Source organism: Scyliorhinus canicula, chromosome 4, assembly GCF_902713615.1.
Source record: "Scyliorhinus canicula chromosome 4, sScyCan1.1, whole genome shotgun sequence".
NCBI lineage: Eukaryota > Metazoa > Chordata > Chondrichthyes > Carcharhiniformes > Scyliorhinidae > Scyliorhinus > Scyliorhinus canicula.
In genome coordinates, this window is record NC_052149.1 from 56,766,903 (window position 1) to 56,791,871 (window position 24,969).

Here is a 24,969-nt window from a genome sequence, read left to right on the forward strand (position 1 = left end):
GACCTAGAGCTGTCCTTAGTTCTCCGATGGGAAGACAGCTATCACTGCCTTCACCATCTGTTCCTGCTCACCTTGTGCCCTTTGTTTTATGCACACTAAAGCCCCATTGAGATGAGTGTTTCTGCACTAGGTGATGAAAAGTACGCACCTCTTGTGACGGTGCACCCTCAGAGTGCTGCTTCCTCTGAAGTTTGCACTGCATCCTAATGCCACTACAGTTGTGCCTCCAACACTACCCCCAGAAGGAAAGAAAACACCTCAGTTAGTAAATCCCCTTTGTACTGTTTTTATGTCATTACACGTTGTTGAGTTTGAAACAATCACACGTTGATACAAAAGCATCACTAATCCGATTGAATGATGACAATGGGCAAAATTCTCCAGTCTCGCCTGTGGCAGGACCCATTGCGAGCAAGAGTGGAAAATTTGGCGTTCCAGCCAAAACTCATTCACGGCAGTGACACTGGAAAATTCCAGCTGCAAACGAAGGTGGAAGATTTCAACCAAGATAATGGTTTCACCTACTCTCTTCTGCACCCACATCTTCCCGCTGCAAAAACTTAGACTGCAGCCACCTTGCCAATCTAAAGATCGTCTCCACCTTCATTGGAATCAGGATTGCCAGTTCATTACCTCTCCAGCGAATTTTGCATCACAAAAAAAAAGTTGAGAGCTCTCAGGGGTGCAGTGTGCAGATCTTAAGGTGCAATAACATACGTTAGACTTCATTGTGGAATAGGATATGAAAGGGGTATTTCAGGGATGGGTTCGAGTGCTGTTTGTGTAGATGAATGTGATTGATGAAAGACTCTCACATTCATCTGTGGAGGTTTCCTTTTTGCCTTCCAGTATAGAGGGCTACAAATGAGGTTATGCAAAGTCATGCCCTCCAGCTGCTAATTGCAGAGTAGTCACCTTGCCAGCTGTCAAGAGGTAATTGAAGACCAACCTGCACTGTATCCAGGTCCTCATGATGGCACTTTGGCTGCTGATCTTTTCAGCTACCTTAAGCTATACCTAATTGGACATGCTAGTTGACCTCCATCTCTGGAAACCACATCTTCCCCCATGTCCTCACTGCCTACAACATAACTTCCAGAGTGAGTGATGCACCCTCGATTGCACGCGAGGCGAGTGATTTACCAATGTCAGGCTTTAATTAACTAGAACACAGCCTGGCGATCGTCTACAGTGGAAAGGAACGATCGTCAGGCTTCTGAGCATTTATACCTCGTTGATAGAGGCGTGGTTAACTCAGCCTCTCGGCCAATCGGTCGAGAGGCACATGACCGACCAGGGCCAATGGTAAGCCGACGTTCTGGCCCAATGGCAGACGAGTATGCAGATCATATCATCACAGTGAGGTAGATGAAGCAGAGTGCAGTCTTTCCCTGTCTGTCTTCCATGTTCTGCACAGGTTTCTGCTGAAAAACACCACCTCAGTTCTCTCAATGCAGAAATTGCAATGGCTGCCTGTGGCCCCTTAAATCTTGCACACCCAGGTGTGCTGCTGACTTGATGACATTGCCATCGCTCATTGAAGTTTTAATTATCAGGCCTACCGTAATGGCAGGTCATGGCTGATTTAGCCAGTACTACCCATATAAATGTTGGCAGAAAGTGGGGGGAAATTCAGTCCCAGGTTTCAATATTTAAATGAATGGTAGTCCAAATAAGTAAGACACAATATAATTTTGTTCTGGTGTGATAAATCTCTAAAAGGATGCATATGTTTTATGGGGAAAAAATTAAATGCTTTCACTGCTGTTCTTTGTTCATATTCTGTTTTTACCATTTCTTTAAAAAATGATATTGTTCTCTACAGAGCTTATAGGAAATATTTATTTTGAAAAGAGCTGAATGAGCAAAACGAATAGAAAGTCAAATGTAAGTGAAGCATTTCACAAGACTTTAACATGGCCAGAAGAGCTTAAAAAAGGGACAGAAAAGAGCTCTCATGGAGGCTCGGCAGGTGACAAGGAATCTCAGTATAAGCTGTTGAGTCCCGTGGCGGATGCCAAATCAATTTAAAATGAATGATGTGGTTTGATTTTGCAGCATGTCAAGTACAGTATTTTATGGTTCAAGTGGTAAAAGATGAAAGGAAGCATCTCCAGGAGATCAGCAGGCATAAGAACCAAATTTCTCATCTATTATTATGCCACCAATCATATGTGCAGGGCTTGGTATACCTACCCAATAATGAAAAAGAACAATAGCTGGAAGAGGCTGCGATTCAGCAAGGAGCTAGTTTCAGAGCTGTGCAACTTGCTTCAAGGAGTTAACACCACAGGAACAGTATTGTCAATAGAAAGTTCATCTATAGAAGAGGAATCCTCTGCAGTATATGTTGACCACAGATGCATCAAACAGGCTGATGCATCAATCAGCATAACCAGCACTCCTTTTGACGGAATTTCAGAGAATCGCAGAATCTTTACAGTGCAGGATGACTCCATTTGGCCCATCGAGTCTGCACTGGCTCTCTGAAAGAGAGTTCTGCAGAGTCCCACTCCCCTGCCTTAACTCTGTAATCTGGTACATTCTGTTCTTTTCAGATAGCAATATAATTCCATTTTGAATATCGCAATCAAACCTGCCTCCACCACCCTCTCAGGAAGTTTGTCCCAGGCTCCAACCTTCCAACCTTTCTGGATGAAAATATTTTTCCCCTCAGATCACCTCTATTCCTTTTGCCAATTAGGATCTTGAATACCTTTAGCAAGTCTCCTCTCAGCCTTCTTTTCTTAAGGAAAACAGGCCCAATCTCTCCTATCTATCCACATAGCTACAGATGGTTATCCCTGGAATCATTCTTGTGAAACTCCTCTGTACTCTCTCCAATGCCTTCGCATCCTTCCTGAAGTATGGAGCCCAGAACTGAATACAGTACTCCAGCTGAGGCCTAACTAGTATCTTATGCAAGTGCAACATGACCTCCTTGTACTCAATGCCCCACTAATCAAACCTAAGATACCACATACTTTATTAACTGCTCTCTCAACATATCTGCCACCTTCAGTGACCTATGTACATATAAACCAAGGGCCCTTTGTTCCTGCATCGCATTAAGAGTCTCTCACTTTATTTTACACTGCCTCTCCACATTCTTCCTGCCAAAATGAATGATCTCACACTTCTCTGCATTGAACTTCATCAACCCCTTATCTGCCTAATCCACCAATATGTCTATGTCCTTTTGAAGTTCAAGACTATCATCATCACAGTTGACAACACTTCCAAACTTCATTATCTGTTAATTTTGAAATCATGCCCCGCACACCACAGTCGAGGTCATGAATATACATCAAGGAGAGCAAGGGTCCCAACACTGACTCCTGGGGAACTCCACTACAAACCTTCCTTCAATCTGGAAAATTATTTATCACTGATCCCTGTCACTCAGCCAATTTCATATCAAAGTGGCTACTTTCCCTTTTATTCCATGTGTTAGAATTTCACTCACTCAAGTCTGTTGTGTGGCACTGTATCAACAGCCTTTTGAAAATCCATATACACCACAACAACAGCATTGCCCTTATCAACCTTCTATGCTGCCACCTGAAAAAGCCCCATCTGAAAAAGTTAAGTTAGTTAAACACGATTTTCCCATAATGAAGCCATGATGGCTTTCCTGAATTATTCTGCACCTGTCTAAGTGACTCTCAATTTTTCCCCAAACTATTGTATCGAGATAGTTCTCTACCACTGACATCAAACTGACTAGCCTGTAGTTGCTGTCATTATCCTTACACGCTTTTTGAACAAGGGTGTAACATCAGCAATTCTCCAGCACCACTTGTGTCTAAGAAAGACTGGAAGATTATCACCAGTGCCTTTGAAATTTCCACTCCCACCTCCCTCATGTGAAGTATGGTATGGCCGTGGAATTTCAATGTGATGCTGCTTTTCGTGTGCAGGGGTAACCAAAAGTTGCACTTGGTTCTCCGGACAGTAAACTGCTGCTCACCCTCATTTTATACTCCTTACCTGTGCATACCCATCTCACCCAATACCAGCTTTCTAAGCTTACATATTGCATCCTGTAGGATCTGTGAGAGTGTATTGCTTCAAATATTGTTGAGAGAGACACAAGTTGCCCTGAGATGCTGTCTTTTCAAAGCTACTAGCAGTGACTGCAAGAGCAACGAAAGAACAAATGCTAAAATATTTGCTCTAGAACATATATCAGCAGAGCAAGATGCCGCAAAGCCAAATTTATGAATCCCATCAACAAGAATTGGTAATAATATTTAGTGGATAGAAAATATGTAGAATGCACACCAATCTTTTCCAGATTTCTACAAGTGATAGGTAAGGCTTCCTATGGAAATCCTTGAACTCTAAAATCAATCCTTGTGTGAGACTTTTTTGTGATTCTATGTGAGAATGGACAGAAGTAACAGAAGCAGAAGGGCATTAATCATAAGCTAAACAAAGCCAATCACCTCAGTTTCTCTTGCTCCCTTCATGCTTTTATATGAAACAATGTTCAGGATGACTTCCTCCCAGGGAGTCATGGTTTTGAAACGAGTCCAACTCCAAATAGGTCCTGTGGTATGTGTTCTTGTACAAAATGAAAAGTGGTTTCAACATAGTGAAGATGTATGTATACATTCACTGGCATGTGCTACCTTGTTACTCTTCCTGTGCTATAGTAAGTTCCATAAAAATTGCAACCAGGTTGTGTTCCAGTGATTTCAAATGCAAAATCCATTGAGGGTGTCAGTGTGTCAAAGCTTTAGATTGTGAATCTTGGGGTTTGAATAGTTGTCCTTTTAGAGTATAGAAATGAATGGTAAGCAGTAAAATCAGGTATACAAATAGTCATTTGGTAGTACAGAATTTTGAGTATTGCTGAACAAAAGGGACATGGCGAAGCTTTTCATTTTGCACTTATACTGATAGTCTTACAAAATGTCCTAATAAAGGGAAAACGACAATTTATATGTTATGAGAAGAAAGCGCTGATTGATAAAAGTGTTGCAATAGAGAATGCACCAGGTGACTGACAAGTTAAATGCAAAGCATTGTTTGAAATTTTAACCAGGCAGTTTGACCTTGATTGGTCAAGGCATTGCCCTGAGGAATGAGTCAGCGAATGGCTGTCACTTACTTTGTTTAGCTGAAACAAGTGCAATGTGTGTAGATGTTCTTTCTATCTGCAAAGAACAGGACCCTGCATACACACATTGCACTTGTTTTAGCTAAACAAAATAAGTGATAGCCATTCACCAATTTATTCCTCAGGACAATGCGTTGGCCATTCAAGGTCAAACTGCCTGGTTAAAATTTCATGATGAGTCAGTAATAAAAGTGCAAAATTAACACGTTATGACATACTTGCCCGGGGAATGTTCCCATAGTAGTAACATTACTAGACTAGTAACCAAGAAGCCTGAATTAATGATCCGAAGACATGAGTTTGAATCTCACCACTAGAACTAGGAAATTTAAATTCAATTAATTAATAAAAATCTGGAATAAAATGCTATTCTCATTAATGGTGATCATGAAACTACCTTAGATTTACACTGACTTCGTAGCTCCCATGTCTAGAGATGCATGAGACAGACAAATTGGATTGTCATATAGACCCATCTGATTCACTAATGCCCTTCAAGCATGGAAATCGGCCATCCTTACCTGCTCTGGCCGATATATGACTCCAGATCCACAGCACAATGTGATTGACTATCAGCTCCCCTCTGAAATCGCCAAAGCAAGTAACTCGGTTGTATCTAACTGCTTCACACTGATTTAGAATGGCAACAGTTCACAAAGATACCTCACCACCACCGCCTTCTCAAGGGCATTAGGGATTTGCAAGAAATGCTGACTATGGGGACAAGATCAAAGGTTCATAGTTATCTCGGATCAAAATAAACTGCAGTAGTGAGTCAGTGAGCAATGAAGTTTTGATTCTAACTTAATTTAAAGAACAACATTTAAATTAATTATAAAATATGAGCTCTGCCACAGTAAAATGATTGAACTATTTTGAAAAGTATTTTGATATTTTCTCTTTGTACCGGTTACCAGAACTAAATAATTGTCTTGGCATTGTGACTCACTGATGTAATACACTGTCATTTAAATTGAGATATCAATTGATATATTGAGTCATTTCAACAGAGATTTTTATAATGTTGCCCAGAAAGTCACGGGGATGTGGATCAATGAATATCAATTATAATAGGCTAACATTTCTTGCAGCAACCAAATCTGATCCTTTTTGATCTTACAGGATCGTTCCTCATTTTTGACTGCAGTCAACTTCAAGCTTCAATTTCTCTTGGCATTAGGAGTTTGCCAAACAATGAAGCAGGAAATCTAGTATGAAATCAGCTCAATAAGAGCGCTCCGTTCCACAATTAATGGGATGCAGTCTATTAAATATATGTGACTCCACGAAGGGATAGGTACTTTTTTAGCCTTTCACAAGACTTTAAGATGCGTGGCACAGAGGGTGGCGACCTGGTGCACAGCATTGGCTCCATTAGTTAAGGTGTCCAAGGTGTTGCGCAGTTGGTGACAGCCATGGCTGAGGGTCTCGGCAGAATTTACGACTTGCTGGGTGACATGACCCAATACCAGGCTGACCTTGATGGGGTTCCACAGGACATGTCCCGCTCTCAGAGGGGCATAGCCGAGGAGCTGCGGAGTTTGTCCCAGTTGCAGGTGGGTATTGCCAAGGTGCTGCAGACCATGGCATACTCACTGAGAAACATCGGCGAGGGCATCAACACGATGATGCAGACATCGGAGAACTACCAGGGCTGGCAGAGCCAGATGATGCAGGGGCAGCTGGGACTCAAACCAGCTGCCCCTTCATCCCAAAGTGAACCCCAGGACCCTAAGGGCACCGAGCGGGAGGAAGGGGCACCTGGCTGGATGCGTCCCATGAGGTGTCGACGGTGACCACAATCCCCCAAGTTCCACCCCTCTGATGAGCCAGCACTCAGAACAAGGTGGCACAGATGTACATGTGCCGTCGACAATTGAGCCGGAGCTCTCCGGTCCCAGAACCCCCAGAGGATGCCCTCCAGGGGCATTGAACTCCACGGGACGAGGTAAGCAGCTGGCTGCCTCCACCTCTGATTTGCATGCTGGGGACACACCTAATCATAGTGGTAGTACTAGGAGAGCCAAGCACATCGAGGATCACTGAGGGCACCAGGGGAGGGGGAGAGGGGACCAGGTTTTTTTTGGGGGGGGGGGGCAGCACTATCGGGAGAGTGAGGAATTATTATAAACAATAAACACCCTTGTGCACAACTAGTATGATGCCTCTCATTTTTTTCCACAGTGTGGGAGGACCTCTGAACGCTCAGCCCTTCTTTCCAGACATCTCCCCCTTCCCGTGGCACTCACCCACCCTCCGGCCATTAACATGTCCCCGGAGCTGTGTCCATCCCCTCGGTGTTCAAATGTTGGCTTCTGCGTGTATGGAGTTGCCTCCCTCAATGGTCAAGCAGTGTCCAGGCATCAAGGTGTGTCTGGAATGCTGGGCAATGAGTTGCACATGGCCTGCCCACACACACGGGAATCCACTTGGGTTATGTGAAGTGCTCACTTTACCTGGAGCACACTGTGTGAATGGTGGCTGAGGCACAGGAAAGGGCAACCAGGTCACATACAGACATGTACCAAAGAAACCTAGAGATTGCAGCAGTGCTCTAGACCTTGGCCCAGTCACAACAGATCATGGTGTGGACATCAAGTGTATTGGCCTGGCACTCATTTACCTCAGCCAGTCAGAGAGTGACCTGGGTCGGTCTCTGAGTGACATGGCACAGTCCTAGAGGGAGGTAGCCCTGTCCCTGTGCTCCATGGTCACGAGCATGGAAGCACTGGTCGAGACAAGAGAATCCTGCTTCAGGTAGTAAAACTCAAGAACAGAATTATAAACCTACACTAAATAAAATAATTGGTTTATAAGATCCCTGTGAACTTTGGCTTAATATAGAATATATACATGTACATCCTAATTTATACAATTCCATCAAAAGGATATGACAGGACAGGTAGTTGGAGGGAGGGGGAGTCCAAAACTAGAGCCATAAATATAAGATGGTTACTACTAAATCCAATAGGAATTCAGGAGAAAGTTCTTTACTCAGAGAGAGATTAGAATGCCGAACTCGCTACCACAAAGAATAGTTGACGCAAATGGCACAGATGCATTTAAGGGGAAACTGGATAAACACGAGGGTGAAAGGAATGTAAGAATATCTGATTAGATGGCGAGGGTCAAGCATAAATAATAGCATAGAACTTTTGGGTCAAATGGTCTGTTTCTGTGCTGTACATTATGTAATTCCATGTAAAAAGAAAATGACTACTGATTTTAATAGCAGTGCCATCCATTTCTTCTAATTTGCTTTCTCTAGATAATCTTGAAATTGGCTTCTAGAAACGTACCCACAAATCAGAAAATGTTCAAGATTCTTATATTTCATTGAAAACTTTGTGAGAATTACTATTATGCCACTGGGGAATATGAACCCAAGAGCTTTCTGGTCCAGACAGTGCCTCCAGGTTAAGTGGAAGCAACAGGAATGGAGGGACATCAGAGTGAAGTGACCACTGATAATTCCATATGTGAAAGACATCAATTAATTAATAATCTTTATTGTCACATGTAGGCTTACATTAACACTGCAATTTGATTTGATTTATTGTCACATGTACTGAACTACAGTGAAAAATATTTTTCTGTGGCCGAGGGAACGTACACAGTACGTACATAGGAGACAAAAGAATAATCAACAGAAAACATTGACAAATGGTACATAAAATAGTTTTAGTAGGTCAGAATGCTGATATGAGATAAAAGAAAAGGGACAGGGGGAGAGAGCTTGCAGAAAGTCGGCGTGCTCCGCCGCCATCTTGGAATCTCTGAAGCTATTGTGCAATGAAGTTATTGTGAAAAGCCCCTAGTCGCCACATTCCGGCACCTGTTCAGGTACATAGAGGGATGATTCAGAATGTCCAAATTATCTAATAGCTAATTTTTGTGGACTGGTGGGAGGAAACCGGAGCGTTTGGAGGAAATCCACGCAGACATGGGGAGAACGTACAGACACAGAGAGTGACCCAAGTTGGGAATCAGACCTGGAATCCTGGCGCTGTGAAGCCATATCAAGCAGGGAGTTTAGAAGAGTAAATGATGACTTGATTAAAAATGACAGGATAGATGTGGAGTTGATGTTTCCTCTTGTGAGAGAAGCTAGAAATTGGGACACCGTTTAAACATAAGGGGTTGCCCATTTAAAACAGATTAGCAAATTATTTTCTCTCAGAGGATACTGAGTCTTTGGAATTTTTCTTCCTCAAAAGACAGTGGAACCAGAGTCCTTGAATATTTTTAAGGCAGAGCTGGATAGATTTTGATGCGCCAGGAGGTAAAAGGTTCAGGTGGGAATGTGGAGCTTGATGTTACAGTCAGATTACCCATGACCTTACTGAATGGTGGAGGAGCTCAAGGGGCTGAGTGACCTACTCTTGCTCCTTGTATGTATGTAATTGAAGAATATGCATGAGAAAGGACAATGTGCAGGGGAGGGAATTTTAAAAAAGGCAAACAATTAGATGTGTTATCCACTGATTTTCAGATTTGGGCTCCTCTTAAAGAGGGAGTATGGCCTCATATTTCTTTTGGCTGTAAATTATATTGTTTGTGGTGAGGCAGGATGTCTTCTGACAGGATTAAAATAAGACACTATCAGTAGAACCATTCGAATTTCCTCAACAGGTATTTTAGACAATCTCTGGTAAAAGCAATATAAATGCGAAAATTTGCCACTTTGAAGCAGGAACAGTTAGTCTGTTTTACCTCTATACACATATCTTAATGTAACCCCTTTCAGTTTGAAGGGTGATTTGTCGTAGTCAAAAAACTGCTTATGGCTGCCACCGATGACATTTCATGATCAGATCAGAGAAGGCATTTTTGTGCCAGTGCAATACATGTTTCTCTCCCCCTTTGTTACAATATGTTTGGAATTTTCACCTGAGATATTAGATTTAGCTGTGCAGTATCTAACTTGCTGTATCTCTTCCAATTCAAGATTATGACTCCAGTCCTGTGTTACTTCCACTTTCAGTTTCTGACCGCAGTCCATTATGCATTACAATTCCTGTCCTGCCTGCAACTAGTTCTTATTCCAGTCCCAAACTCCTGCTTTACAGCATGTCCTGATTTGTAACTACGCCATATGAATAGTTTGAATAAGCCGATTTTGTAACTTTACAGGAATTATCAGCATAAATCTTTTGATCCAAAGTATCTGTCATACAAATTTTGTGTGAGTAGAAAATAGAACTTCCTCGACGTGAAACTTTCTTCCAATATGAAACACAAGCATAACTTTCTACTGTCAACATGTATTTTGCAGAGTTTACTATGCACTGGAATTCATTTAACATTTGCTAACGGACTTTAAAGTAAATTTTTATTGTGATTGATCAACTTACTCTACTCAAATGCAATGTTGTTTTTATAATTCCTGCCTTTTGCAGCAGAGAAAAATCACCTGGCCTCAGACATACAAACCATCAAAGCAATGAAAACTCAGAAAACAGCAAGACAAAAGAGTCAGTGGAGCACAGGGACACAAAATAAATCGAAAGGATTTTCATTCCCAGGCATTATAACCATCTTATAAACAGCTATGAAAAGGGGATAATGTGGTAAAATGGGTCCAGATATATCATCAGAAGAGAAGAAATATTCATGTGATCAGATTCACTTCAAACTTAATTCCTAATACTTGTTATCAGCATCTTCTTGAAGCTCAATGGTTTATGTATTGCAGATTTGAAAGTTTGAGGTTAAATGCAGTAAGGATTTAAAAGAAGGAAACTGATGGGCTGCAATGAATTTCAAACCACACAAGTGCCTCTCATCTCTGCAGCTCTGTAAGAAAGGAAATTGAATGATAGCTAAAGCATGGAAATTACCTTTCCATGACGTGGATTAGTAAGAGAGAGAAAAATATTTTTCTAAATTACGATATTTAAATTGTTTCCATTGTTAAAATTTTAATTTTTAAAACCATATTTAAAAAGATTTATTCTGCTACAAAATGTCATAATAACTTGTGTTTATCTGTTCTTTCACATTTTACATTGTTGCTTTTGACAGAGTTCTATAAGCTATTTGAACAGTTGATAAAGTCTGGTGATGACTTCCTTCGTCTTTAATCCCTCTTTGTCGATTATTTTCTCTCAGTAACAGCACTAAATTCAAAATTGTGACCTTCTTGTTGACAATGTAGTATTCAACTACATGAGTAAGGATGCTAATTTGCATTTTGAAACTTTACACCTGTCACTCTTGCTTACGTAGGAAAAGCACAATATCCCTCCTTATGGAGGCCTTGTAGTCCTCCATATTTCCTACCAAATGAAAGGCAGGTCTGCTATTTGCAGATTTATGCTTTTAATCTGGAAGTCCAGTGAAAGTTGATTTGCTGATTATTTTTCTTCATCTAAGGAAACACCTTTCCTCCACAGACAGTGCAGAGGAGCTGCTGAATTCAACCTCCAGGGCAGTGAGTGATGAACCTACCTTTATTATGCAATAGAGCACATTGTAATGCAATCTATTGAGTGAACTAACATGCTGCGGAATAAGGATAACCTCTAATGTGAGGCTTAGAACTAAAGAATTCAGTGTTTCTTTGCTTCATGGTCTTTGAAGCTCACCTGCCTACATTGTTTGGTTAATTTCGGCAAATTGCCTGTAATACCAATATCATATAATAGCAGAGTACTTCATATCAAAGATACTGGGACTTCCACCCAGCAGAGCAGCACTTCTTGTAAACTAGTTCAAGAAATATCACTATGAGTTCATATTGAACTTTATAGGGGATCTCAACTTCATGGCAAGAATAGCAGTAGAAGACACCAGTAATTAAGGTTAAATGCAGTAAGGATTTAAAAGAAGGAAACTGATGGGCTGCAATGAATTTCAAACCACACAAGTGCCTAACATTAGGTAAAAGCTGCTAATTCAGAAAATATGTTAGATTACCTTTTGAGAAGGTCATGCGTTTGATTCTAAGGGTTACCACGCAATTGAGCTATGGAAAATGTCATATGGTACCAATGCGCTTTATCTTTGGTGTGGGGGAGGGAGGCGGGGGGGAAGAGATCTAACAATTGCTACATCGTTGTTTGGTTGAATTCCATTTCTTGAGCAGCATTTAAAGACAGACATTGACAATAATGGTGGTAAAATTCATGGACTCCGAAAGCAGCTGCATAAGGAAAAACATCTGTGGTTTGTTTTTCTGTTCCGTTTAATTAAATTTGCTAGTGATTGGTTCACTAATACAAATGCACTCCTCTTTCTGATTTAATAGGGAGAATTTTAACTTCCAGCTGGGAATGGAATGGTAGTGGCCCCAAATTGCAGTGGTGCTTTTGCCACCTAGCTGTTGCTCCCATCCTGTCCACCGGGTCCGACACAAGGCAGGAAGCTAGTTAAAGTATGCAAATCGCTGCCTTTTCACAATCACAGGACTTCAATTGCAGTTTCCCAGTATGAATGGATGGAACCTATTGCAGTATGGTGATGAGTGGCCTTACCAACAGTCAGTCCTGGAGGCCACTCACAAAACAGTTTGGGGAATGTTATTTTCTCTTTATTGGGGTTAGAATGATCAGAAAAATAAAATTTGGACAACTGCCAAACCATTCAAGACCCACCCTGGGATAGCATCTGACCCCATATCTCTCAACCAGTTTAGTGTGGGAGAAGATCAATTTTCCATCCACCCAGAACCAGCCAGCTGGAGTGGGGCCTCTAATACTTGGTGTCCATAGCTCACCAGCAGAATGCAAATGAGTTGACCAAGTGACTCGGACCCTCAGACAAGAATCCATGAGCTGTGAACGTCTTCCGACTTTTCCCATTGCCTACCTGTTTTCCACTGCAGTTAAATTTGGCCCCAATTAGTCAATTGCCAAGATAGCAAGATGAATGAATGTCAATTAATCTATCACGCTGAAGAGAGCTATGCAGGATGAAATTGTGGCACATTTCCTGATAAACAGCAATAGAGTATCAATAATATGTTTTACTTCATCTCTTTTTTATAACATCTGCCTGTGAAGAGGTTCCCCCAGACCATTTTCACCAGCTCAGTTTATTGAAAGCAACAAAAAATAAAATTCAATATTCTTGGTGGTTTATCGAATTAAAATAGCTGAGGGCATTATGAACAAAAAACCCCAATATGAATGTTGGACTCACTGGTAACATCTAAAGTTTGTTGTGCTGAAATGATCAGAAATGCGAGATGATAGGCACTGTAAACAACTGTGTGGAATTTAATCTGCATGACAACTGTTCCTTTCATTTCACTGCATGATGAATTTTGAAAAACAAAATAGTCACACAAATGCATTTCAAAATCAATATGTATGCTTGTAAAATTTAATAAAATAATTAACATCTTTTTTAATATATGTCTAAATCTGTTGCTATGAATGCAGTTCTGTAATTTTCTAATTAGTAAGGAAGCAATAGAAATGTAATTCAATTGCCTGGATTCTGGAATTTATTTCTTTATACTATATGATGTATTATATTAAAAGTGAGCTGACATCTACTATAATTGCCATAAGCTGGTTGGACACTAAGTAGTCAACATTAATTTGGGTTTGACTGGAGATTATCATTATCAACAAATTACACAAATCCTCCCGGAACAGCCCAAAAACCTCCAAGTGGGGAAAGGGAGACATACCTTTCAAAAATATTTATGTGGTATGTATTTTAATATGTTGCTCCCTCAATGAGTTGCCTATGATCTTATTTAGATTTGAAGATTTAAATACGGAAGCATGAATTGTTTTGGATATGGACAGGAATTTTGTTTCACGTGGCCGGTTCATAGGTTGAATTGCTTATCCAAACTGCAATGCATCTGCAAAAGATTCCAGCATCAGCAGCATTTCACAGACACACACATATGGTAAATGCCTGTCACTTCATAAAATTTTAATTGATGTAACATTTCTCTGCAATATATTGACCTCTTACACTATTGACTGTAGAACAGAATGTTTCTATTGGCCTCTTCCTTATATTCCTAAATGTTTTGGAATGACAAACATTTCCTGCAACCAAACAATGCCATTGAAAGGATAATGCTATTGAAGAGGATTAGCAGGGCAAATCATTTCACTGTTTAAATGTCATTGCCACATTATTTGAATCTTTGTACTTGTACGTATTTTAGTCTAAATACCAGTAAGCATTAGAGAATGTAACTGGAATATGAAATACTAACACCAAGCATTTTTTGGAAAATATGTATTTTTTTGTGTTGTTTGCAAGTGAAGTTTGTATGTGCATGATTAATGTTGCTGTCTGGTTCACAATTTATTTGTCTGTTCTAATTTCAACAAATGAGTAGAAACTTAATAAAAACATGTTTATTTGATAAGGTGCTGTGCTACTTAATTACTAAAGAATTCATGGTACAAAGAATTCATGGTACAAAGATATACGAATTTTAGATCATCGTTATTTTTTTGAATTAGATCGAAAGCCACAGGGAGAAACATTGCAATTGCCATTTTACATACAATGACAGTCATTGCACCAGAGGTTCCTTAGGGAATTGTAATTGCATTGTAATCCACATCCTAAAATTTACATGTTAACATATATTTTTACATAGAAAATTAGTAAAAGATACAGCCATGTAGTCTAAATAATGCAAAAAAATATACAACTTCTCGTTGTTTATCGGAATAAAAATACCTTTTTTAGCTTGATTTGCACAACAGATTATTTATACTTAAATTTAGTTATCCAGTTTGGATTAATTAATTTCCCAAGAGTTAACAGTTTATGGGTGCAACAGTTGTCATGGATGGGATTGTTCAGCAATATAGTCAAGGAGGAAAATGCACAATTTCTCAAAACAATTAACATTGCAAATCTTTTTAATTGCATAAATGGACATAATAATCACCATGGCCCATGAACAAGATATTGTTCCCTTTTGGTTCTAATTATAAAGACTAAGTACCTCATTAAGCAAAATAGTTTTAGTAGCTGATATACCAGGGTAAATTATTCTGTTTTTGACTCAATAGCTTCAACAAAAATGGCATAATCTATAAATCTGTGTATATTTGGTTGTGTGTTGCCATACTTAAGCATGCATTTTAAAAAAATCTTCCAAAATATAATGAACCTTTTACACAGTAATATATATTAAGCATTATTTTAGGTTAAATAGATATCACGTTTGTTGCTTATTGCTACTTTACTCTTGAAGGTTAGTTATTACCACTGCAACTAAAATTCACTGTGTGTGAGGTGTTAAATGTTAATATGAAAAATGATCAAAAATTTAAAAAAATAATCTAAATGCCTACCAGGCTTCAATAATCTAATCCACTTTAAGTTGTGACAGGGCATTCCTGTAAAAGATAACACCAAGTTTTCTGTCACTAACTATATTTTTCTTCAAATATTCCTAATTTATATTCAAAAGGCAAATATTTCCCTTTGGTGCAGTTTCATAAGGACAGCTTGCAACAGTGCAAAGGGATTTTTGCCTCAGGCTGTTTTGTGTCAGCCAGAGTGTTCATGAATTTTTTTATGAGCCATGTTAAAGAACCAGCATTAATAAAATGTCAGGGTAGGTGGAAGATGGGTGTCAGGATCAGTTGCACTAGAATTTGTGATTGCTGCCCTCGAAAATAAGCGAAAAAATATGGAGATATATGCCTGGGGATAATTGTGCTTGTTAGATGTGGGATCAAATGTGTTATGCATCTAATGGCTATGAAGATCCAAGTGAAATAAATTTTAATTGCCATTATGCAGCTATTTGGTCACTAGTTAATAGCAACAAAACTGGTCACACATTGGCCCACTTGCCAAAATCAGGCATAGAGATCCCAATGGTGTGTGCATTTGTGGCTTTAAGGAATGCTTTAATGGTGTTGAGATAAGCCCGTAAGACATAGGTGCAGAATTAGGCCACTTGGCCCATCGAGTCTGCTCCGCCATTCAATCGTGGCTGATATTTGTCTCATCCCCATGCTCCTGCCTTATCCCCATAATCCCTGATCCCCTTATTGATCAAACACCTATCTATCTCTGTCTTGAAGACACTCAGTGATTTGGCCTCCACAGCCTTCTGCGGTAATGAGTTCCATAGATTTACCATCCTCTGGCTGAAGAAATCTCTGTTTTAAAGGATCATCCCTTTGGTCTGAGATGGTGACCGTTGGTTGTAGTTATTCCTACATCCTCTCTACGTCCACTCTATCCAGGACTTGCCGTATCCTGTAAGTTTCACTAAGATCCCCCCCATATCCTTCAAAACTCCAACGAGTGCTGGAGTGGCCCCGTGATGAATGCCCGCTGAGGTCGCAGTCTTCAATCTGGGTTGCTGAGTTTGGAGAGGATGGAGCCCAAGATGGCCGCCCCGTGGATCGCACGTGGTGGGTGGCGAGGAAGATGGCATCCAAGATGGCGGCCCCCATGAGTCGCACGTGGCCGGCCGCGTTGTGGGGGGTTGCCAAGATGGTGGCCCCCATGGGTCGCACGTGGCGGTTGGGGGCGGAGTCGGAGTACAGGCCGCAGCATTACGGGGCCTGTGGGCCTGCGAATTCAGGGAGCGAGTGCTCTGGGCTGCGGGAGGGTTTGAGGCTGGAGCTCTCTTCGCCAGACATACTCTGGCATAGTGTCCTTTGCGACCGCAGCCGCTGCTGGTCGCGTTGCGGGCCGGGCAGTGCTGCCGCGGGTGCTGGGGCTGGCCACAAAAGTGGCAGGCTGGAGTAGCATAGTGGCTGGATGGCCGCACGGTGCAGGCCTGGGGTAGTCGCTAGTCGGGGGCCCATGATGGGGTCGCGGAGCCCATGGGGAACGAGGTGAGGCTGCGGAACAAGACCTCCATAGTAGTGGCGAGTTCTACAGTGTCTTCTAAGTTTTGGGCCCCCTTCTCAAGCAACCGCTGGCGCACATAATTGGATCTGAGGCCTGCAACAAATACATCGCGGACAGCGAGTTCCCTATGTTCTGCAGCATTTACAGCTCTGTAATTACAGTCCCGGAATAAGGTTTTTAAGTCTCTTAGGAATTCTTCTAGCGATTCTTTGGGGCGCTGGTGGCAAGTAGTAAAAACGTGGCGCGCGTAGACCTCATTGACGGGCCTCACGTACATTCTGTCGAGTAGGGCCAGGGCCTCTGTAAATGAGCCGGTACAATTAAGTTGAGTAGATATACGATGGCTCACCCTTGCGTGCAGTAGGCTGAGTTTCTGCTCCTCCGTAGTTTCTGTAGTGCTTGCTTCAGCCAGGTAGGCCTTAAAACATCGGAGCCAGTGTGAAAAGATTTATTTCGCCTCTGCATCCTGTGGGTCGAGTTCCAGTTGATCAGGTTTGAGGGCTGATTCCATGGTCATTCCTTACTGTTTCTTATGACGATTAAATTGATGAGACCATCACGGGACACATGGTTAGAAGCGAACAGTGGTTTTAATCGTCTTACAACAGAGCCTGCCTGTGACGAGATGAACTCTTGATGAACTGGCAGGCAGGCTCACGACAGCAACCTTTATACTTCCGGTTATGGGAATGAGTCATGGGCGGAGCCAAGGGTGGAGCCCAGTACAAGCTCCTCATCTCCTCCTATGGGTAGAGCCGCGCAACTACACATGATCTAGTACAAGGTACAGGCTCAACACATGTTGTACAATACAGTGTAGATTATTAGTGTTTATAATTCACCACATTAAACAGGGTGAAGATACTATGCAGGGCCCTAATGACTGTGTGGGAGGTCATATCGGGCCACGGGAAAGCAAAAGGGAAGCGGGAGAACTCGTCGATGACATTCAGGAAGTACACATTCTGATTATTCGCGGGAAGTGGCCCTTTGAAATCGATGGCGAGGCGTTCAAAGAGCCGAGAAGCCTTGACCAGGTGGGCCCTGTCTGGTCTATAGAAGTGCGGTTTGCACTCCGCACAGATCGGGCAATCCCTGGTGATGGCTTTTACCTCCTCAGTGGAGAAAGGTAGATTTCGGGCTTTGACGTAGTGGGCGAGCCGGGTGACCCCCGGGTGGCAGAGGTCATTGTGGATGGATTTCAGGCGGTCACTCTGCATGCTGGCGCACGTGCCGCGCGACAGGGCATCTGGGGGCCCGTTGAGCTTCCCCGGTCGATACATGATATCGTATTTGTAGGTGGAGAGTTCGATCCTCCACCTCCGGATTTTATCATTTTTAATTTTGCCCCTTTGCGAGTTGTCAAACATGAAGGCAACCGATCTTTGGTCGGTGATGAGGGTGAACCTTCTACCTGCGAGGTAGTGCCTCCAGTGACGTACAGCCTCCAAAATGGCTTGTGCTTCCTTTTCGACTGAGGAGTGTCGAAGTTCTGAAGCGGGGAGGGTCCGGGAGAAAAATGCGACTGGTCTCCCTGCCTGATTCAATGTGGCTGCAAGAGCGACCTCTGAGGCATCACTCTCAACCTGAAAAGGGACGGATTCATCCACCGCCCGCTTGGCCGCTTTGGCGATGCCCTCCTTGATGCAGTTGAAGACCTGGCGAGCCTCAGCCGACAGGGGGAAAAGTGTGGCCTTAAATAGTGGGCGGCTTTTTCCGCATATTGAGGGACCCACTGGGCATAGTATGAAAAGAATCCCAGGCACCGTTTGAGGGCCCTGGGACAATGAGGGAGAGGGAGTTCTAAGAGGGGGCGCATACGTTCCGGGTCGGGGCCCAGGACTCCGTTTACCACGACATAGCCGAGGATGGCTAGACTGGTCGTGCGGAAAACGCATTTCTCCATGTTGTAAGTGAGGTTGAGTTTCTGGGCCATCTGGAGAAATCGATGGTGGTTAGCATCGTGGTCCAGCTGGTCATAGCCGCAGATGGTGACGTTATCCAAGTATGGAAACGTGGCCCGCAGCCCGTACTGGTCCACCATTCGGTCCATTTCTCGTTGGAACACCGAGACCCCGTTCGGACGCCAAAGGGAACCCAGAGGAAATGGAAGAAGCGGCCAGCGGTCTCGAACGCCGTGTAGTGGCAGTCCTCCGGGCGGATTGTAAGCTGGTGGTATGCAGACCTCAGATCCACCGTGGAGGAAATACGATACTGGGCGATCTGATTCACCATGTCTGCAATCCTGGGGAGGGGGTACGCATCGAGGAGCCTAAACCGATTAATGGTCTGACTATAGTCCACGACCATGCGGAATTTTTCCCCGGTCTTGACGACCACCACCTGAGCTCTCCAGGGGCTGTTACTGGCCTCTATGATCCCCTCACGTAGGAGGCCTCGGTTCTGATAAACACCCTCTCCTGCAGGCTGTACCGCCTGCTGCGAGTGGCTACGGGTTTACAGTCCGGAGTGAGATTAGCAAAGAGTGGAGGGGGAGAGATTCACAGCGTGGCTAGGCTTCAGATGGTGAGTGGGGGTAGGGGTCCGCCGAAGCTGAGGGTGAGACTTTTGAGGTCACACTGGCAGTCGAGTCCCATTAAGAGTGTGGCGTAGAGTTCAGGCAGGAAGTATAGTTGAAAATTAGAGTCGCTAGCGCCTTGGATCGTTAGGGTCGCGACGGTGCGCCCTTGGAGGTGAACAGAGTGGGAGCCCGAAGTGAGGGAGATAGTTTGCCGTGCAGGAAAAATAGGGAGCGAACAGCGTCTTACCAGATCTGGGTGCACGAAGCTCTCGGTGCTCCCGGAGTCGAAGAGGCACGGTGTACTGTACCCATTGATTTTAACGGTCATCATGGAGTTGCGGAGGTGTTTCGGACGCGACTGGTCCAACGTGACCGCGCTGAGTTGTGGGTAGTCGGCGGCTCGGTCAGCTGTGCTGGAGTGGCCCCGTGATGAATGCCCGCTGAGGTCGCAGTCTTCGATCTGGTTTGCTGAGTTTGGAGAGGATGGAGCCCAAGATGGCCGCCCCGTTGATCGCACGTGGTGGGCGGCGATAAAGATGGCATCCAAGATGGCAGCCCCCATGAGTCGCACGTGGCCGGCCACGTGGTGGGGGGTTGCCAAGATGGCGGCCCCCATGGGTCCCACGTGGCGGTTGGGGGCGGAGTCAGAGTACAGACCGTTACGTGGCCTGCGGGCCTGCGAATTCAGGGAGCGAGTGCTCTTGGCTGCGGGAGGGTTTGAGGCTGCAGCTTTCTTCGCCAGACATACTCTGGCATAGTGTTCTTTGCGACCGCAGCTGCTGCAGGTTGCCGGGCAGTGCTATCGCGGGTGCTGGGGCTGGCCACAAAAGTGGCAGGCTGGAGTAGCATAGTGGCTGGGTGGCCGCCAGGCGCAGGCCTGGGGTAGTCGCTGGTCGGGAGCCCATGACGGGGTCGCGGAGTTCGCGGGGAACGAGGTGAAGCTGCGGAACGAGACCTCCATAGTAGTGGCGAGTTCTATAGTGTCTTCTAAGTTTTGGGCCCCAAAGAGAAGCAAGCAACCGCTGGCACCGTAATTGGATCTGAGGCCTGCAACAAATACATCGTGGACAGCGAGTTCCCTATATTCTGCAGCATTTACAGCTTGGTAATTACAGTCCCGGGATAAGGTTTTTAAGTCTCTTAGGAATTCTTCTAGCGATTCTGTGGGGCGCTGGCGGCGAGTAGTAAAAATGTGGCGCGCGTAGACCTCATTGACGGGCCTCACGTACCTTCTGTCGAGTAGGGCCAGGGCCTCTGTAAATGAGCCGGTACAATTAAGTTGAGTAGATATACGATGGCTCACCCTTGCGTGCAGTAGGCTGAGTTTCTGCTCCTCCATTGTTTCTGTGTTGCTTGCTTCAGCCAGGTAGGCCTTACAACATCGGAGCCAGTGTGAAAAGATTTATTTCGCATCTGCATCCTGTGGGTCGAGTTCCAGTCGATCAGGTTTGAGGGCTGATTCCGTGGTCATTCCTTACTGTTTCTTTAGACGATTAAATTGATGAGACCATCAATTCACGCGACATGGGGTTAGAAGCGAACAGTGGTTTTAATCGTCTTACAACAGAGCTTGCCTGTGACGAGATGAACTCTAGATGAACTGGCAGGCGGCTCACAACAGCAACCTTTATACTTCAGGTTAGGGGGAGGAGCCATGGGCGGAGCCAAGGGTGGAGCCCAGTACAAGCTCCTCATCCCCCCCTATGGGTTGAGCCGCGCAACTACACATGATCTAGTACAAGGTACAGGCTCAACACATGTACAATAGTGTGGATTATTAGTGTTTATAATTCACCACAGCTGCCTTTACACCTTTATTAGTCTTTCCGAATACAATGTGGCTTCATCCTGAGGCACTGGCTTGTTGGTCCTTCATCCTGTTAATATTTTGTGCTTGACTTTGGACAATAGCAGGTCTCTGATGGTCCAATACTTGAGTTGGTTTCGTCAAAACTGGCAATGTCTCCAAGATGTTTAGCGGCATCAAAATTTCCTGGCATACTGGTGGGGTGGGGATTGGTGGGGGGGGGGGTACTACACTCTCATATAATGGCAGGAGACTCGGTGCATCTGCATTTGATATCTGCACTCCGGGCCAGTGTTGGAATGTATACTTGTATGCTGATAAGATTAATGCCCAATGCTGAATCCTTGCTGAGGCGATTGGCAGAATAGCCCGATCTTCTTTAAAGAGGTCCTGCAGTGGTGTGTGATCTGTTACAATGGAAACATGCCTTCTATACACACACTGGTGGAACTTCTTTACTCCATGCATGACAACCAATCCTTCTTTTTCAATCTGAAAATAGCCATTTTCGGCCTCAGGGGGAACTGGAGACATATTTAGTAATACTAAAAGGAATAATACTGGAAGTAAAAATATTAATGGTAAGCGACGCGGCAGGTTATTACATGAAGATATGGGTTCAACGACAAGGAAAATTAGGAGAAAAGTTAAGAGGCAATATAACTTAGGAGAGGTTACTGATTGAGATGTTAAGATTCAAAACAGAGGTAAAAAAGCCAACATAAGTGTACTTTACCTGAATGCTCATAGTATTCGGAATAAAGTAAATGAGTTGATGGCGCAAATCATCGTGAATGACTATGATTTAGTGGCAATTACTGAAACATGGTTAAAGGATGGTTACGACTGGGAGTTAAATATCCGAGGGTATCAAACTATTCAGAAGGACAGAGTGGATGGTAAGGGAGATGGTGTAGCTCTGTTATTTAAGGATGGCATCGGGCAATAGTAAGGGATGACATCGGTGCTATGGAGGATAAGGTTAAATCCATTTGGGTGGAAATCAGAAATAGTAAGACGAAAAAGTCACTGATAGGAGTAGTCAATAGGCCACCAAATAGTAACATTATGGTGGGGCAGGCAATAAACAAAGAAATAACTGATGCATGTAGAAATGGTACAGCAGTTATCATGGGGGATTTCAATCTACATGTCGATTGGTTTAACCAGGTCGGTCAAGGCAACCTTGAGGAGTTTATAGAATGTATCCGCGATAGTTTCCTAGAACAGCATGTAATGGAACCTACGAGGGAACAGGATTGATTCATGATCTCATAGTTAGGGATTCTCTCGGAATGAGCGATCACAATATGGTGGAATTTAAAATACAGATGGAGGGTGAGAAGGTAAAATCAAATACTCGTGTCTTGTGCTTAAACAAAGGAGATTACAATGGGATGAGAGAAGAACTAGCTAAGGTAGACTGGGAGCAAAGACTTTATGGTGGAACAGTTGAGGAACAGTGGAGAACCTTCCAAGCGATTTTTCACAGTGCTCAGCAAAGGTATATACCAACAAAAAGGAAGGACGGTAGAAAGAGGGAAAATCGACCGTGGATATCTAAGGAAATAAGGGAGAATATCAAATTGAAGGAAAAAGCATACAAAGTGGCAAAGATTGGTGGGAGACTAGAGGACTGGGAAATCTTTAGGGGGCAACAGAAAGCTACTACAAAAGCTATCAAGATAGATTATGAGAGTAAACTTGCTCAGAATATAAAAACAGATAGTAAATGTTTCTACAAATATATAAAACAAAAAAGAGTGGCTGAGGTAAATATTGGTCCTTTAGAGGATGAGAAGGGAGTTTTAATAATGGGAGATGAGGAAATGGCTGAGGAACTGAACAGGTTTTTTGGGTCGGTCTTCACAGTGGAAGACACAAATAACATGCCAGTGACTGATAGAAATGAGACTACGACAGGTGAGGACCTTGAGAGGATTGTTATCACTAAGGAGGTAGTGATGGGCAAGTTAATGGGGCTAAAGGTAGACAAGTCTCCTGGCCCTGATGGAATGCATCCCAGAGTTCTAAAAGAGATGGCTAGGGAAATTGCAGATGCACTAGCGATAATTTACCAAAATTCACTAGACTCTGGGGTGGTCCTGGTGGATTGGAAATTAGCAAACATGACACCACTGTTTAAAAAAGGAGGTAGGCAGAGAGCGGGTAATTATAGGCCAGTGAGCTTAACTTCGGTAGTAGGGAAGATGCTGGAATCTATCATCAAGGAAGAAATAGCGAGGCATCTGGATAGAAATTGTCCCATTGGGTAGACACAGCATGGGTTCATAAAGGGCAGGTTTAGTGGAATTTAGTGGAATTTTTTGAAGACATTACCAGTGCGGTGGATAACGGGGAGCCAATGGATGTGGTATATCTGGATTTCCAGAAAGCCTTTGACAAGGTGCCACACAAAAGTTAGCTGCATAAGATAAAGATACATGGCATTAAGGATAAAGTAGTAGCATGGATAGAGGATTGGTTAATTAATAGAAAGCAAAGAGTGGGGATTAATGGGTGTTTCTCTGGTTGGCAATCAGTAGCTAGTGGTGTCCCTCAGGGATCAGTGTTGGGCCCACAATTTACATAGATGATTTGGAGTTGGGGACCAAGGGCAATGTATCCAAGTTTGCAGACGACACTAAGATGAGTGGTAAAACGAAAAGTGCAGAGGATACTGGAAGTCTGCAGAGGGATTTGGATAGGTTAAGTGAATGGGCTAGGGTCTGGCAGATGGAATACAATGTTGACAAATGTGAGGTTATCCCCTTTGGGAGGAATAACAGCAAACGGGATTATTATTTAAATGATAAAATATTAAAGCATACTGCTGTGCAGAGACCTGGGTGTGCTAGTGCATGAGTCGCAAAAAGTTGATTTACAGGTGCAACAGGTGATTAAGAAGGCGAATGGAATTTTGTCCTTCACTGCTAGAGGGATGGAGTTTTTAAGACTGGGGAGGTTATGCTGCAATTGTATAAGGTGTTAGTGAGACCACACATGGAGTATTGTGTTCAGTTCTGGTCTCCTTACTTGAGAAAGGACGTTACTGGCACTGGAGGGCGTGCAGAGGCGATTCACTCGGTTAATCCCAGAGCTGAAGGGATTGGATTACGAGGAGAGGTTGAGTAGACTGGGACTGTACTCATTGGAATTTAGAAGGATGAGGGGGGATCTTATAAAAATAGATAAAATTATGAAGGGACTAGATAGGATAGATGCGGGCAGGTTGTTTCCACTGGCGGGTGAAAGCAGAACTAGGGGGCATAGCCTCAAAATAAGGGGAAATAGATTTAGGACTGAGTTTAGGAGGAACTTCTTCACCCAAAGGGTTGTGAATCTATGGAATTCCTTGCCCAGTGAAGCAGTAGAGGCTCCTTCGTTAAATGTTTTTAAGATAAAGGTAGATAGTTTTTTGAAGAATTAAGGGTTATGGTGTTCAGGCCCGAAAGTGGAGCTGAGTCCACAAAAGATCAGCCATGATCTCATTGAATGGTGGAGAAGGCTCGAGGGGCCAGATGGGCTACTCCTGCTCCTAGTTCTTATATCCTATTGGTCTTTCAAACCCATCATTCATTATATGAGAAAAACTTCACCAATGCCATAAGGAGGAGTCACAATTTTCTGGATGGGTCGAAGTGCACCAATAAACAAAGTGAATGTTTTACCTTGTTAAAAGATTCTCTCTGAGGTGCCCTCCAAAACCAA

At 43.3% G+C, this 24,969-nt stretch overlaps 1 protein-coding gene across 2 annotated transcripts in view; it reads left to right on the plus strand.

Annotated features, from left to right (window-relative positions):
* The window catches only part of agbl4 (ATP/GTP binding protein-like 4), a 1,113,401-nt gene extending 1,098,972 nt beyond the window's left edge, over positions 1-14,429 (plus strand). For both annotated transcript variants that reach the window (XM_038794298.1, XM_038794299.1), the window contains exon 13: positions 10,525-14,429. In XM_038794298.1, the coding sequence (XP_038650226.1) occupies positions 10,525-10,627 (103 nt within the window). In that variant the 3' untranslated portion in view covers positions 10,628-14,429. The remainder of the gene's footprint in view (positions 1-10,524) is intronic.
* Positions 14,430-24,969: the final 10,540 nt, after the last annotated feature.